Genomic DNA, 17641 nt, shown 5'->3' on the forward strand with positions numbered 1-17641 from the left:
TTAAAGTCAGGAAGGGTATGCGTCAGGGTTATATCCTTTCACCATACGTATCCAATCTGTATGCTGTACAAATAATCTGAGAAACTGGACTAAATGAAGAAGAATGGGGTATCAGGGCTGGAGGAAGACTCATTAATAACCTGCAATATGCAGATGACACTATTTTGCTTGCTGAAAGTGGAAAGGACCTGAAGCACTTACTGATGAAGATCAAAGGCCACAACTTTCAGTATGGATTACACCTCAACATAAAAAAAAAACAAAAATCCTCACTACTGGACCAAGAAGCAACATCATGATAAATGGAGAAAAGACCGAATTTGCCAAGGATTTCATTTTACTTGGATCCACGATCAATACCCATGGAAGCAGCAGCCAAGAAATCAAAAGACGCGTTGCACTGGGCAAATCTGCTGCAAAAGACCTCTTTCAAGTGTTGAAAAGCAAAGATGTCACCTTGAAGACTAAGGAGTGCCTGACCCAAGCCATGGAGCTTTCAATCGCCTCATGACAATGAATAAGGAAACCCAAAGAAGAATTGTCACCTTTGAATTGTGGTGTTGGTGAAGAACATTGACCATACCATGCACTGCCAAAAGAACAAATAAATCTGTCTTGGAAGAAACACTACCAGAATGTTCCTTAAAAGCAAAGTATGGCAAGACCACGTCTCACATACTTTGGACGTGTTATCAGGAGAAATTAGTCCCTGGAGAAGGACATCATGCTTGGTAGAGAACCAGTGAAAAAGAGGAGGACCTTTAACGAGATAGACTGACACAGTGGCTGCAACAATGGGCTCCAGCATAACGACTGTGAGGATGGCACAGGACTGGGCAATGTTTTGTTCTGTTGTATACAGGGTGACTATAAGTGGGAAGTGACTCAATGGCACCTAACAACAACAACAGAATATGGGAAATTCTTCAGGGCAAGGGGTCCAATTTCTTCAACAAAGAAATTGCCAAACCGGTAGGGGTGGGAGAAGATCGGTAGCTGGAACTCAAAATAAGATATGAGACACGTAAGTCAAATATCATGTTGGAACTTCTTTGCATCCTGGGTATCATGGATTGAATTGTGTCCCCCCAAAATATATGTCAACTTCGTTAGGCCATAATTCCCAATATTGTGTGGTCGTCCTCCATTTTGTGATTTTCCTATATATTATAAATCATAATATCTGCCTGTGGTTAAAGAGGATTAGGGTGGGACGTAACACCCTTGCTCAGGTCACATCCCTGATCCAATGTAAAGGGAGTTTCCCTGGGGTGTGGCCTGTACCACCTTTTATCTTACAAGAGATAAAAGGAAATGGAAGCAAGCAGAGAGTTGGGGACCTCATACCACCAAGACAGCAGTGCCGGGAGCAGAGTGAATCCATTGGACCCCGGGTTCCTGCATGGAGAAGCTCCTAGTCCAGGGGAAGAATAATGACAAGGACCTTCCTCCAGAGCCGACAGAGAGAAAGCCTTTCCCTGGAGCTGACGCCCTGAATTTGGACTTCTAGCCTAGTAGACTGTGAGAAAATAAATGTCTTTGTTAAAGCCATTCACTTGTGGTATTTCTGTTATAGCAGCACTAGATGACTAAGACACCAGGATACAAACTACATTTTAAATATTTCAGGAGATAATTAGGGTAATTTGAACAACAACTGGATACTTGATGATATTAAGATATTGTCTTTTTTGTTATGTGATAACACTATTATGGCTGTGTTTTCTTTAAAAAAATGAACCTTTATATTTTAGAGAAACATACTGAAGGATTTATGGGTGAAATAATGATTCTTCAAAATAATCCAAAATGGGAAGTGCAGTGATTGAAGGTATAAATGAAGTGTGTTCAGTCATGTACTGACAATTTTCAAAGCTAGGTGATGGCTCTTTTATCCATGATAAAAAGTAAAATAACTCCATAATAAAGAATTAATAGTATATTTCCATTTAAAAACAAACTTCCTTTGTCCGTAGTTACAACCTCCTTTCCAATCCTAATGGTATTTTTTGTCTCTTTTTCTGTCCTGATCATATTTTTCAAACTATTGTCTTACAGATATTTTCTGTAAACTGGCTTTGATTTGGAGAAATTCTCCTTTTTAAAAATATACTTCATTAATTTGTTCTATCTTCATTAATTCCATTCCTTCTACATCCTTTGCATGAATGGGTTTAAGGGTAAGAAATTTCTTTTGAGTTACTGCTTTGGTTGCAAGCTATAGATCTTGATATACAATATTTTAATTGCTTTTTGTAGTTTATTTTTAATTCTGTTGTATGGAAGTCACTGGTTTATGATAGCAATCTTTTTTAATTTATTCAGATTTCCTTGGTGGCTTACATATGGTCATTATTTGTGAGTTTGTTAATAATGTACATTTTCTGTTATCAAAATATAATAACTTTTATTATATATAAAAATATCTTTATTAGCTCGAAATTCCTAATTGTTCTATTATATCGTTACTTAGTTTTTTCCTTTTTGGTGTACAGTTTTCTGAAAAGAATATGTTACAATCCTGCACTCTGACTATAGATTTTTCAATTTTTCCTTGAATGGCCTTCATTTATAAAATATATTTTGGAGCTGTGAAGTTAAATGAATAGTGGTATATATGCTTGATGGATTATTTCTATTATGAATTATATCACTATGAAATCCCTTTCTGTATTAGTTTTCTGTTGCTACATAACAACTTATCTACAAATTTAGCCACTTAAAACAATAAACATCATCTCATACAGTTTCTGAAGGTCAGGAATCCAGGAGAGCTTAAGTGGATGATTCTGATTCATGGTCTCTCATGAGTTTGCAGTCAAGATGTTGGCCAGAACTGTGGTCATCTGAAGGTTTGATTGGGGCTGGAGGATCTGCTTCTAGATTGCTCATTCATATGGCTGTTACCTTAAGCCCCTAGTGCCTACTGGTTGTTGGCAGGAAGCCTGTTATTCACTGTATAGACCTCTCCATAGGATTGCTTGAATATCCTCATGACATGGCAGAGAGCTTCCAAAACAGTAAATGATCAGAGAGAGAGGGCCAAGGATGAAGCCACAACACCTTTTATGACTTGGTTTCAGAAGTCACACACCATAACCTCCACCATGTTCTATTCATTAGAAGTGATTCACTTGGTCTGGTTCACATTCAAGGGGACGGGAAGATGAGCACCACCTTTTAAAGAGACAAATGTCAAAGAATTTGTGGGCATATTTTTAAAGTACCACACCCTCTTTTTTCTTTTAAAATCTTTTGTTTTCAAATATTTTGGTTGCATTTGTTTGTATATCTTTTTCTAACCACTTTTGAACCTTCCTGTGTCATTTTGGGTTTTGGAATGTATTTTATATGCAACATACATCTGGATATTTTAAAAACCCAATCTTATGGTCTCTGTTTTCACTAGGTAAATTTAATTCATTCACAGTATACTTAACTAATTTTTATACTTATTCCAGCCAGCTTATTTTGTGTTTTCTAATTACCATAGATATACTTATTTCCTTTTCCTTATATTTTTATTTAATAAGTTTTCTTTGTTGTGTTTTTTCTATGTATAGATTCAAAGTTATACCAGTCATTCCTGTGATCAATATCCTTAAATTCTTAACACATTCACATCAACTTATTTTTTATAACAATAGCTAGGACCTTAATCAGTACCTATACAATCTCACTTTTCCCCACTCACTCACCTTATTTCTCCTGATGGAGCACCCCAATTATTCACTCTTGCTTGCCCAGGAACACCACCTCACTCCTAGCATCCCCTTCTTCAGGAATGGGGAACATCTGATCCTGCTCTGAAATTTGGGAGACGTCTTCTCTCAACATTTTGGTTTCTACTTTCCTGCTTCAATTTGATTCTGTTTGTTTTGTAGTTTTCAGTAGATTTCTCACAATTTCTGGTTCATCAAGTATTCTCCTTATTTTGAAGTCCCTTTGTAATTATACACACACAAACACTCCTTGTATTATTTCTAGAGATTTGGCACAGGAAGGAGAAGTTGTTGTATTTCTTAAAGCAGAAGAGGCACATTTCATTTGTGTAGGTTTAAGTTTCCATCTGATCTCTTTTCATTTAGAAGTTATTTATTCTTTCAGTGGAGAATTTAACTTTCAGGTCCAAGCTGGGTTTGAGTCAATGGGAGCTAGACAATACTATATTCATGGTATTCTATATTATGATTTAAATGTATATAATAAATGATAAGTCTTATTTCTGAAGCTAGTAGGTATAAAACTCCTCTATATAAAAACAGGGCCAAGGAAGCAATTCCATGTCAACTTGATCACCAATCAAGTGCCTAGGAGTGGCAGATGTAAGCTCTTCTACAAAAATCGTGCCAGTGAAAGACGAACTACCCAAAAGAATCATGCCAAGGGAAGACACAGATGGCTGGACAGCAGCAGCTCTAAGTCTTTTTATAGCAGTATCGGATGGTACAGTTGACATTCCAGTTGGCTCTGTGCCGATGGCCAAGGTAATTAGAAATGCCAACATTAGCGTGTTCAGAGGCATACTCCTTTTTACACCATCGAACATGGTTCCAGAGAAGCAATTCTGGGTGGCAAATGAGTAGCCTTTATGCCACAGTAAAAATTAGGCTGGAGAGGTTACCTGAATTTTCGAAAACAAAATAAGGTCCCAAAAGACACTACTAACTTGTATAGTAAGGATTCATGGAATCTTATTTTATTCAATGGGTTATAATTGTCCCACAAATTTTAATATATTGCATTTTCATTATAATTCAATTAAAATATTTCCTAATTTCTCTTGTGACTTCTTCTTTGACCCACAGAATTTTTAGAGAAGTGTTATTTAATTTTCAAATATTTGAGAACCTTCTAGATGCGTGAATGATACTGACTTGTAATTTAATTCCTTTGGTGTCATGTTTCAATCTTCCGAAATTTACTGAGCTTTATTTTGTTGACCAGCATATGGTCTATGTTTAGTGAATACTTCGTGTGCATTTGAAAGAATGTGAATTTGGGGATTATTGGGTATAGGTACAATAAATGTCATTTAGGTCAAGTTGGTTAATAGGTTCACATATTCTATATATTTGTGGATTTTTTTTATCTTATTCTGTTGAGTTACAAGAATTGTCTATTTCTCTTTATAGCCTTATCAGCTTTTGCTTCTTGTATTTGAAGCTCTGTTATCTTGAACATAAGCATTTAATACTGTTTTATCTTCTTACTTGACTTTATCACTGTGGCTGTCTCTATCTCTTGTAATATTCTTTTGTCTTGAAGTCTGCTTATCTGTTTGCATAGTATATCTTTCTCCATCTTCTTACCGTCAGTCTATTTGTTTCATTATAGATGAAGTGTTTCTCTTGTAGACAGAATATAATCAGGTCTTGCTTTTTAATCCAGTCTGATAATCTCTGGCTTAAAAAAATCTAATCTCTGCTTTTTACTTGGAATGTTTATTGTTGCAGTTAGTTGCCATGGAGTTGGCTCCCACTCACAGTGACCTTGTGTACAACAGAATGAAATGTTGCCCTGTCCTGAGCCATCTTTGTGATCTTTGATATGTTTAAGCCCTTGCTGTGGCTATTGTGTCAATCCATATCATTGAGGGTTTCCCTTATTTTTGCTGACCTTCTACTTTACCAAACATGATGTCCTTTTCCAGCAATTGGTTTCTCCCGATGACATATTTGAAGTGATTTAGAAAATAATATTGAGTCATTATTCCCAGTCCTTGAGCATAGAGAGGGTGACCCAGCTGGAGCTAGGATAACAAGCACTCACAAGGACACATTAACTGGCCCCTGAGGTATAAAGACCATAGATGGGACAATCTTGGAAATTATCTTTTAGGGAACTTTTCACATAAAGCCAATCAAACAGAACACAAAAGGAGTCCCACTCCTCTTTTTCTACTAGCATTTAGTGAATAGAAAATCTGTTGGACCAATGAAGACTCTCCTGACTGACATTACCATGTACCAATGATTACTGAGAGGGACAATTCAAAATGTAGGATCACAGTGTCTAGCCAATCTGTGAAAAGGTGAAGCTTTCAATGGTTTTGCCCATTTTGTAATGTTAATATATATTGATTATACTGTAACTTTCTTGGGACTCAGGCAGACTTGGCTGTGGCAGCATGCTTGTCTGTTTTCCCATTCTTGCCTATTCTGTAATATTCTCTGGACTCAGGACGACATGGCTGTGGCAGCATCCTTGTCCATTTTTCCACTTCTGTCCATTCTGTAATATATCCTCGGACTCAGGCAGACATGGCTGTGGCAGCATGCTTGTCCGTTTTCCCATTCTAGCTTATTCTGTAGTATTTCCCTAGACTTGGGCAGACACGGCTCTGGCAGCGTGCTTGTCTAATTCCCACTTTTGCCTTTTTGAATATATGCCAAATAAAACTGTCTTTTTGCTTTACTAAACTTTGTGATGTTTTTGCCCTACAGCAGAAGTAAGGAAAACAAAGTTTCTAAGGAGCATTCTGGTTTCATTTCTTCTAAGATCCATTTGTTTGTTCTGGCAATCCACGATATAGTCACTATTCTTCTCCAACAGTCAATTTGAATTTAATGTAATTATTTTTATCAATAGAATTAAGTGTACTATCTTTCTATTTTGCCTCCTTGCCTGCCTTCTTTCTGAGAATTTTTAAAGTATTTTTTCCTATTGACTTTTTTTTTTTTTAGGTATATATCTATTTAAAATCTTTTTAGAAGTTCCTCTAGGTACTGTAATATGTAATCTTATCACAGTCGGCTGAAAATGAGGTAAAAAGGTCTGAACCTTACAACAGTATGATTCCATTGACTCACTCCTGTGCTGGTACTGTCATTCATTTACCTCTACATGTATATAAATACCATGGTGCATTGTTACTATTTTTGCTTTAAACAATTATCTTTTAAATATATTTACAAATGAGAAAAAGGCTTCTTTATTAACCCATCTGATTACCTTTTACTTCATTCCTTTGTGTAGATCCAAGTTTCCATCTGATATCATTTTTCTTCTGATTGAAGAATTTCCTTTAACTTTTCTTATAGTCCAGATCTGCTGATGTTACGTTCTCTCCACTTTCATTTATTCAAAAATGTCTTTATTTCTTTTTCTGTTTAAAGATTATTTTCTCTACATATGGAATTTTTTATTGAGAATTTTTGATTTTTTCAGTGCATCAAAGATACAGTTCCATTATCTTTTAGCATTGTTTTTTTCCTTATGAGAACCCAAACCAAAACAAGCCCATTGCTGCTGAGTCAACTCTGACTCTTAAGAACCTTACAGGACAGAGTAGAACTGCCCCAGAGTGTTCCCAGGATGCGGCTGGTGGGTTTGAAAGGCTGACCGTTGGGTTAGCAGCTTGAGCTCTTAACCGCCGAGATTTATATCTGTCATTGATCCTCTTATGTAATATACTTTTCTGAATATTTTTAAGATTTTCTCTTCATCTTTGACTTTCAGTACTTTGGCTATGGTGTGCCTAGATGTGGTATGAGTAAAAAAAAATTTTTTTTTCCTATTTGGAGTTTGCTGTGCTTCTTGAATCTGTAGATCGATGATTTTCAGCAAGTTCCAATTAGATGTATTTTAGACCACTTGATTTTGGCCCACAAGTTACTGAGACTCTGTTCCTTTTTTTGCAATAATTTCCCTTTTTGTTCTTCAAATTTCTATTTATCTGTCTTCAAGTTCACTGTCTCTTTATCTTGTGCAATATGCAATCTCCTGTTAAGCACATCCAGTGAATTTTGAGAGGTTATTTGAATCTTCTACAATTTTAACTTTATCTCCATTTAATTTATTTGTAAAGTATTATGAGGTACTGTATATTTAAAATCATCAGAATGGCAATGTTACCTTAATTTTTGTTTTGATAGTTGCACTTTTTTTTTTAACAGAAAGGAATCATTATGAACAGTGATAAAATTTAAGAAAAACTACAGTTGTGCCTTATTTTTTCATAAAGTCAAAGCCTTAAACAAAGATCTGCTGTGAAACAATAAAAAATTTTAATTTAGAAAATCTGTTTGAAGACATTGGAGAGCTCATAGGCAGGGAGTACTTAAGAGACCAAGATCCTAGACAAAAGCGAAGCCCAGAGAAGAAAGCTTGGCAGTTGGTGCCACTTTTTCTTTTCAAAGCATTTGCCAACTTGTAATAGGTCACCAAGAGGCTGAGAAACTTAGAAAAAAGTAGTGTTTGGTTAGTTGGGAAGATGCACAAAGCTTTAGGTAGACTCAGTGGGCTAAAAGCACAAAGATTTACTTCAGAGTAAGATCTTTCAACTGGGACTCCGGAGGGGCTATGCTCTTGAAATAAGAGTAAACTGGCTAGAAAAAGGAGTATAGACTAGATGGAACATATAGAAAAAAAATAGGGTAGGCTCAAACACAATTATATTAATATTTAAATTATACTTTGATTAAAAGATAAAAATTCTGAGAATTGATTAAAAATGTCCAACTATATGATTCTTACAAAAGATGTATAAAGCAACAGTGTGAAAAAATGGAAAACATAAACCAAAATAAAACAGGTGTAGCTACACTTGGAGATGAAGTAGATTTTAAGGTAAGAGGCATAGCTAGAGAAAAAGAGGAATTTTCATAACTATAAAGGCTCAATCTACCAAGAAAATATATAACAGTTCTAAGTTGCTATGTTGTTATGTACCTAAGTACATAGCCTTAAAACATATCAAACAAAAATGACCGAACTAAAAGGACAAACAGATATGCCTACAACCATAGTGGGAGATGCTGGCACACAATTCTCAGTAAAGATACAGAAGAATTGAACAACGTGCTACAAACTCGATTTTATGTAGAAAATGGTACCCAACAACTACGGATACACATTCTTTTCAGTGGATGTGGAAACTTTACCATTGAGCAAAAAATGGACCATAAAACAAGTTTTAACAAATTTCAGAGGACTGGAATAATACACAGTAAACTAACATTAATGTATATCTGTAAAGAATCCCTCAATGTTTGACATTAAGAGATACACTTTTAAGAAACCATGGTCAAAGAAAAATTCACAACAGGAATTTTAGAAAAGATTTTGAGCTGATTGATAATGAAAATACAACATATCTAAATGGCCAGAGTGCAGCCAAAGTGATGCTTAAATGGAATTTATAGCCTTGAGTGCAGATACTAGGAAATAAAAGCTAAATGATTTAAAGTCAATGATTTAAAAGCATCCATCTCAAGAAGTTAGAATCAGAAAAGCAAATTTAAACAAAGAATGTTGGAAGACTTACACTACTGATATCAATACTTAAAAAATTACGGTACTTAAGACGGTTTGGTGCTGGTGAAAGGATACAGAGTCTAGTAGTAGACATACATATATGTATACATATATATGGGCACTTGATTTGTGACAAAAGGTGGCCCTGTAAATCAGTGAGTAAAAGACAATGGTCCTGGGTCAACTGGATATACATATGACAGAAAAGAACTTTGACCCATACTTCAAGTCATCCCCCCAAAATCAGTGCAGGTGGATTATAGGCCCAAAAGTGAAGACTGGTATAATAAAGCTTCTAGAATATGACAAAGGAGAGTATTTACAATACCTTGGAGCAGGAAAAGATTTGACAAAGGAGAGTATTTACAATACCTTGGAGCAGGAAAAGATTTTTTAATGACCCCAAAAAGCACTAACCATAAGGGAAAAGGTTGATATATTGAATTATGTTAAAATTAGTAACTTACGTTCAAGAAAATACACCATTAGTAGCATGAAAGAGCAAGCCACAGAGTAGGAAAAGATATTTTCAACGTATATCACTGCTAAAGGACTATTTCCTATCTTTCTCTATCTTATTTATAACTCCTACAAATCAATAATTAAAAGCTAGAAAGCCCAGTAAAAGAGTGGGCAAAAGACTTGAATAGACGCTTTATTAAAGGGAATAATAGCCAGTGGAAGCATGAAAAGGTGCTCGATTTCAGTAGTCATCAAAACCAAAAACACCAAACCCGTTGCTGTCAAGTCGATTCTGACTCACAGCGACCCTACAGGACTGGGTAGAATTGCCCCACAGAGTTTCCAAGGAGTGCCTGGTAGATTCGAACTGCCTGCCTTTTGGTTAGCAGCCATAGCATTTAACCACTACGCCACGAGGGTTTCCTCAATAGTCATCAAGGAAATGGAAATTCATAACACGGGGATATAACTACGTACCTACCAGAGTGGCTACAAGTAAAAAAGCTAGAATGGGAGTAACGGGAATTCTCCTGCACTGGATGAAAATTAAAATTTTAAAAACTGTGTGCTGTATCTAGTCAATGTAAATATATGCATACCTATTACCTAGCAATTCTTCCTCTTGGTTGTATCCAGGAGAAATATGTGTATTTGTGTATATATATAGTGTGTATTTGTGTATATATACTGTGTATATTTGTGTGTATATATTGTGTATATATATGTATACATACATACATATACATAAAAAGATATATGTGAAAATGTCCAAAAGAACCTTATTCAAAATAGTAAAAACTGGAAACAACCCAAATGTCCATCGACAGTAAAATGGAAAAATATATTGTCATATATTCATACAATGGAATGCTGTACAGCAATTAAAGTTAATGAACTATTGCTACAGACAACAAAATGAATGAATTGCACATTGTTTATTAAAAGAAACCAGACACAAAAGAATACTGTATGGTTTCATAGATACAAAGTTTAAACCAGGTAAAACTAATCTACATTGTTAGAAGTCCAGCAGTGGTCACCTTTATTTAAGATAAGGGCTGGTTATGGGGAGGGGACGTGAATGGTGACTTCGAGGGTACTGGTAACGCTCTAGTTTTTTGGCCAGGGTGCTCCTTTTCTGAAAATTGACTGAGCTGTGTACTTGCAAACTGTGCGTTTCTCTGTGTGCATGTTATAAACATGTATCACAAAAAGCTACCATTACTGTCACATTGCACTATACCATTACAATTTTAACTACATGAAAAGCTGGAAAGACAAATTGGACTAACTTTCATCGTTTTTGGAAAGACTTTTTTTCAGTAAGACATCCGTAACTTGAGGTGTGCACTGTGCAGTTTTGACTGCAGCACTGCCGTCAGTAGAAGCCCGTTAATACTTTTCTATGGACCATATTTAAACTGATGTTGGCGTTCTGTGACCCCTTGGGCCAGTAAGCTAAAGCAAATTTAGTCTTTTTTTATAATTTATTTTTGTTGTTGTTGTTAAGAATATACACAGCAGAATATACCCCAGTTCAACAATTTCTACATGTACAGTTCAGTGACATTGATCACATTCTTTGAGTTGTGAACCATTCTCACCTTCCTTTCCTAGTTGTTCCTCCCACATTAACATAAACTCACTGCTCATTAAGTTTCCTACCTAATCTTTTCAGTTGCTGTTGTCAATTTGATGCCATTTAAAAAGGCACAATGCCCAAGGCAGACATTCTTTACTAGTTAAGCTAAACTACTGTTGGGTTTTGAGAAGACTGCAGGAGATATTTTTGGTTTAAGGTTTAAGGACTATCACAGGGCAGTAGTTTCAGGAGTTCATCTGGCCTCCACAAATCCAGGAAGTCTGGATTCCATGAGAACTTGAAATTCTATTTTTCATTTTCCCCATTTTGATCAGGATTCTTCTACAGAAATTTAGTGTTTTTGATTGGTATATTTAATTCAAGAAGTGAGCTCTTGTAAGGTATTAAATAATTAGTATGTAGATCGACTGTGTATTCACAAGATGAAGTTTCTTACCTTCACACAGTATTTGTATATAGTAGGGAGGACTACTATAGTTAAAGAAAATACCAAGAAGGTCTGCTCTTTTAATTTTATAACTTTTTCCAATTAGTAAAACAATAACAATTTTCTCAGCTAAAAAGATCCACTTTATGCATGAAGGCCCCCAGGTAGAGACTACACTTTTTGAGTCCATTAGTGCCTGTAGTACCTACTGTCTCCCTGATCTCGTTTGCTTGGGGAAGCAGCTATTCTTCAGAGCCAATTAATCTGGCAGTGGGACTTTCAATTATGAACCAAAAAAAAAAAAAAAAAAGCCCACTGCCGTCGAGTCGATTCCGACTCATAGCGACCCTATACGACAGAGTAGAACTCCCCCATAGAGTTTCCAAGGAGCGCCTGGCGGATTCGAACTGCCATCCTCTTGGTTAGCAGCTGTAGCACTTCAGCACTACGTGACCAGGGTTTCCTTCAATCATGAAAAGCATGTTCAAAATGGAAGGACCACAAAGGGGCTGAAATTACATGCTGAGAAAGGAATATTTTGCTCATTTTGGCAACAGCAGAGCCACAGATACCCAGGTACTAAAGTCTGACCATTGAGAAAACACCAACCACAAGCACACTCAGCTATAAATTTGTTTGGAGTGGCCTACCCAGAAAGGTGATTTTGAAGAAATGAGGTTCCTAAACATGGTTATCTACAATTTTTAGCTTGAAGAATTAAGTAAGTGAATTTACAAATTGTCATTCTATTCCAAACACATCCTGGGGCCTGATTGGAAAAACTTGCTTATTTTAACTTGTGTCTTTCACCTTGGGTTTATCTTGGCTTTTCTCTCCAATTTCTACCTTCTAACACTGTACTAGAGCCCTGGTGGCACAGTGGTTAAGCGCTTGGCTGCTAACCAAAAGGTCAGCAGTTCAAATCCACCAGGCACTCCTTGGAAACCCTATGGGGCAGTTCTACTTTGTCCTATAGGGTTGCTATGAGTCAGAGTCAACTCAATGGCCACAGGTTTGGTTTGGTTTTTAACAAGGTATTGCGCCCAAAATGTATTTATTCCATAACCTATACTTGGGACTGATCAAACTTACCTTACAGTTCAATTAGGTGTTTTCCTCATTAAATATCCAATATTTTAACTCTTAGCATGCATTTGCTAGAAGCAGCAGGTAGGTCTAGAGGTCAGGACAGAGGCTTTGGGGTGAGATCTGGGTTTAAAATCCTGGCTCTAGTCTTTCCTAGCTGTGTTGTTACTGTTAGCAGCCACTGAGTCGGCCCACAACTATGGCAACCCCATGCACAACAGGGTCAGACCATCGTGATCCATAGGGTGATTTTGGGATGACTTTTCGGAAGTAGATGACCAGGCCTAACGGTGCAGTCTTGGGAAATTAATTCTCTTCTATAAAGCTCAGGCTCCCCCTCATAGCCTATATTACAGGACTGTAATACTACAGGGTTGTGGGGGGAACATGACATATGCCTACAAAGCTCTTAGTGCAGTGCCTGACATTTTGTAGGTGCTCAATAACAGTAACTTTCCAAAAGCAAGGACTGTTTCTCTATAAATGTTGAAAATTTCTATTGAGGGGAAGTTATTTGAAATTCATGCCCATTTCTTAAAGTCTGTTTTACTTATAAAGGTGATGATACTGAGGCATTCGTCTAAACTTGATTTACAAACTCATTGCAATTCCAATCAAAACCCAAGGGAATTTTTTTCAACTTGACAAAATGATTTTAAAAATTCACAAACACGCTAGAATAACCAGGAATATTCTGAAGACAAAGGGAGTGATGAAGAGAAGGTAGGAGAGATGTGTCCATCATATATTAAAACATATTATAAAACCCCAGCAATTAGAACAGTGTGATGGTGACACAAAAATTGACTAATTAATTAACCAGAATAGAGAACGTGTACAAACGTATTGACAGATAGCAGTCGTTACTATATGCCAGATGCCACGTATATATTGACTCATTTAATACTTAAAATAAACTGATGATATAAGTTTTCTATCACCACTGAGGAGCCCTGGTGGCATAGTGGTTGAAAGCTGGGCTGCTAACATAAAGGTCAGCAGTTCAAATCCGCCAGGTGCTCCTTGGAAACTCTATGGGGCAGTTCTACTCTGTCCTATAGGGTCACTATGAGTCAGAATCGACTCGACGGCAGAGGGTTATCACCACTAAGGAGCCTTGGTGGCATAGTGGTTGAAAGCTGGGCTGCTAACCAAAAGGTTGATAGCTTGGATCCGCCAGCTGCTCCTTCGAAACTCTGTGGGGCAGGTCTACCCTGTCCTATGGGGTCGTTGAGTCAGAAACAACTCAACAGCAATGGGTTTGGTTTTGGATATAGGTAATAAAACGGAGGTAAACAGAATTAGGTAAATTATACAAGATCACACAGCTAATGAGAAACAGAGTTTGGATTTGCATCCCGGCAGCCTGGCTTCAGAGTCCAGCGCCCTGATCCCCAAAAAGTGCCCTCATACCGACTTTTTAATATCCAAGCCTGCGGCTGTTGTGCTGTGTGCCTCGCATCTCTCTACCAGTGACTGATGCTAATGCAAAAAGGGAATACCTGAAGGTTAACTAACACACTTTTTTGTGATTCCTTTGTGACCCAAATAGTATTATTATTAGTCTTCTAGGAAGCGATATCTTGTGGGTGAAAAAGAAAAAAATCACTTATAGGTAGGAATAATCCTTTTTTTTTTTTTTTTTTAACTTTTAAATTCAAAGGAGCTACCATTTCTCAGTATATAGGCTATAGACCTATGTCTAGAAAAAAATGTCTAGATGATGGTTTAAATAGTAAAAATTGATCTATTAGAAAACATGATTTTTTCTCTAGACAATTTCAACACGGAACTTCAAATGTATATAGTAGGTTTGTGAGCTTAAATAAAACTTTGTTTGAGGCCTTAATGTTCTTTTTATATTTTGGGCTTCCCTAAGTGGGTTTGTTTTTTTAAGGCAGATCTGGAGCCCTGGTGGCACAGGGGTTAAAGCGCTCAGCTGCTAACTAAAAGGTTGGTGGTCCAAAACCACCTGTGGCTCCTTGGGAGAAAGATGTGGCAATGTGCTTCTATAAAGATTACCACCTTGGAAACCCTACGGGGCAGTCCTACTCTGTGCTATAGGGTCGCTATGAATCGGAATCGACTCGACAGCAGTGGGTTTGTTTTTTTGTTTTTTAAGGCAGGTCTTGGGCTATAAGCAAATTTATATGTGAAGAGTGAGAGTGTGGAGTTTTAAATAATGACTGTTTACTTTTGCAAATAAAAGAGGAATTAAAACGATTCCTTTCCTTCCCTTATTTTAGGTTTTTCTCTTACATGTAAAAATCCTCAGGTTAGGGTTAAGATTAGAGCTAGCCTTTCAGTAGAAAGGCTATTTGGATTGAAGAAATTTCAACCAACATGGAGACTTTATATTGTTACTGGCTAAACTGAGGCTAAATGCTGAAGCAGGTATGATTTGAAAGAGTTTAGAAGCTGGCTTTGATGGTTCAGTATCATTAATTAATAATCAAATCACTAGAAATTACAGATCAATATAAAACCTTGAGAGAGGAAGTTTGCCAGGCACCAGACATTCACATACTGATCTCTTTAATTTTTATCTCAGCTAGGAAAAAGACCGTTGACTACAGACTTATAAAAAGTAAAGAGATACGAAGAAAATCATCCTTTACTGGAGTAGGTAAGCAGTAGGGATGAGAAGGTGGAGATAAGGAGGGAAAGTTAATGGGGTAAAAAAAAAAACCTAAAAAGTGACATAAGTAAATTTCTGACATGATGATGTCTACCTATATAGATTTTGATGAATAAAACCTTCCCTTAATATACTAACCTGCCTGCTCAACCAGACATAACTAAACAAATGACAAATAACAAAAAGTTCCTACGTTTGAAAGAAATTAGGTTTTTTTCACGATCACTGAAAGCGCAATTTAATTGAATGATGTAAATTTAGAATTTAAATAGCAAACTCAATCCAAAGGCCAAGTGACTTAATGTACCAAGCCCATATTAACATTTAAAATGTCAAAGCTTAAACTACAAAATGTCTTCACTGTACAAAAGATTCAGGTACAAGACTCCTCCAGAAGATTTTCTTGTTTTCAAGCAGCTTTGGCTCTATTGTTTCTCTGGCAGTGGTGAAATCTGGCATGGAGAAGAATACGCCAGGAAGCCAGGGAAGAAACCCAGCCTTTGTTCATCTGACCTCACTGTGACACTGGTGCAAGAACTCGATGCAGAGCACAAAGGTCTGTAAGCTCTGTCCGGAGCGGGTCAGTTGACTTTTCTGTAGCTAGTTAGTGAGAGGACTAGAGTGTACATGAAATTTATAACTTCTTGGATCCACTTTGCACTTAAAAATACGTGTAAGAACAAACCTAATTTATTACTTCTCACTAAAATCTAAGGAACAAACTGAGCACATTCAAGATCTATAGATATGTTTTGCCCTGTCCTGGCTTCTGCAGTGGTGCATCAGAGAACGGATTAGAAAGACATTTAAGTTTATTAGAAAGGTGTCATCCTCTCATATCAAGGTACATGAGGAGAAAAGTTTAAGAATTATAAATTCATCTTAGAAAACACAAAAAATCCTTTGGGCTCTGGCAAAGAAAATGTCAACAAGTCAAAAAATACTAGATGGCTATTGACCAGTTTCACGAAGGCAAAGCTGCAAGACAAGATGGAATAATGCCTTTCGCACCATGTGTTTAAGGCTGAAAATGACACTAATCCCTTTTAATGGTCACAAAAGCTGACAACTTACTCAGCCTTAGAACTGGAGGCACAAAATCATCCCTGGGAATGACTCACCATAAACAGGTCACGAGCACCAATGTCAACAGCTAAGAGAAATGCCTTTTCAAACCTCTGGTACCTATAAGGAAGAGAAATGTTATATATTAGTTGTGAACAAAACTACATAAAAGGAGAGAGCTGTTTGTTTAATGTGTTTATGTGTCACTGTTTTTGCTCTTCTGATGCGAAAAATATCTTCAAATAACTCTCATTTAGCCTGCTGCAGTCTTCCACATGTGAAATGTCATTGAGTGTCAGAGGAACTAAGGTACAGAAAGCGCACATGGGGCCCTGAGCACTGTCTGCAAGGACTAGCACAGCCCAGCATAGGCACTATTGAATGTAGGAAGATGACAGCTTAGAAGATGCTTCCTTGACAATTTTTCACTTTATTGTGTTTGTAAGAGAAAACTATGAGGAAGACAGCAAGATGGCAGTCATTAGATCAGATAATTATTATTTCTGTGTTTCTCAGGAAAAGTTGGTAAGTCAAATGCTAAATTAGTACAAAAATCTCCTACCTGTGACTTTGAAAAAAAAAAAAAAAAAACACACATCCTAAGTTGTAACAGGACAACATACATGATTTTTTATTTTTGAATATTACTTTTCTATTCTTTTTCACAATTGTACTCTCTTTCCCCAAAGTATAATTTTGAGATTTTCCTTTGTAAAAATTTACTTTTAGGCTAAGATACATGAGAATAAGCTACAGTTTAAATGAATAACACTCATACAAAGTTTAAGATCTTGAGAAAAAAGCATGAACATATCTGTTGCACAGGATTTTGGGATAAAAGGTCTTTTCTATTTTGCCTGAGTGCCTAGACTTACACAGATATAACTCTCAGGTTTTCTGACTCTAAAAATAAGCAAGTTAATAACCAAGTTCTCTGTTCTCTATTCCATATTGCACACAGTGAGATATGGTGATAGAAAGTATAACAGAGATGTGAAACAAAAAAGAAGTATGGAATGTTATTAATAAATTTCACAAATTCTATTAGTGAAATAGGTAAAATAAAATTCAAACAAACAAGGCTTGTTAATATTACATGTGA

At 36.5% G+C, this 17641-nt stretch overlaps 1 protein-coding gene across 1 annotated transcript in view; it reads right to left on the bottom strand.

Annotated features, from left to right (window-relative positions):
• WDPCP (WD repeat containing planar cell polarity effector) overlaps positions 1 to 17641 on the bottom strand; it is a 328314-nt gene that overhangs the window by 76509 nt on the left and 234164 nt on the right. Inside the window, exon 15 of the mRNA XM_023552524.2 lies at positions 16596 to 16659. Coding sequence (XP_023408292.2) covers positions 16596 to 16659 — 64 coding nt within the window. The remainder of the gene's footprint in view (positions 1 to 16595; positions 16660 to 17641) is intronic.

The sequence above is a fragment of the Loxodonta africana genome, chromosome 15 (assembly GCF_030014295.1).
Source record: "Loxodonta africana isolate mLoxAfr1 chromosome 15, mLoxAfr1.hap2, whole genome shotgun sequence".
Lineage (NCBI taxonomy): Eukaryota > Metazoa > Chordata > Mammalia > Proboscidea > Elephantidae > Loxodonta > Loxodonta africana.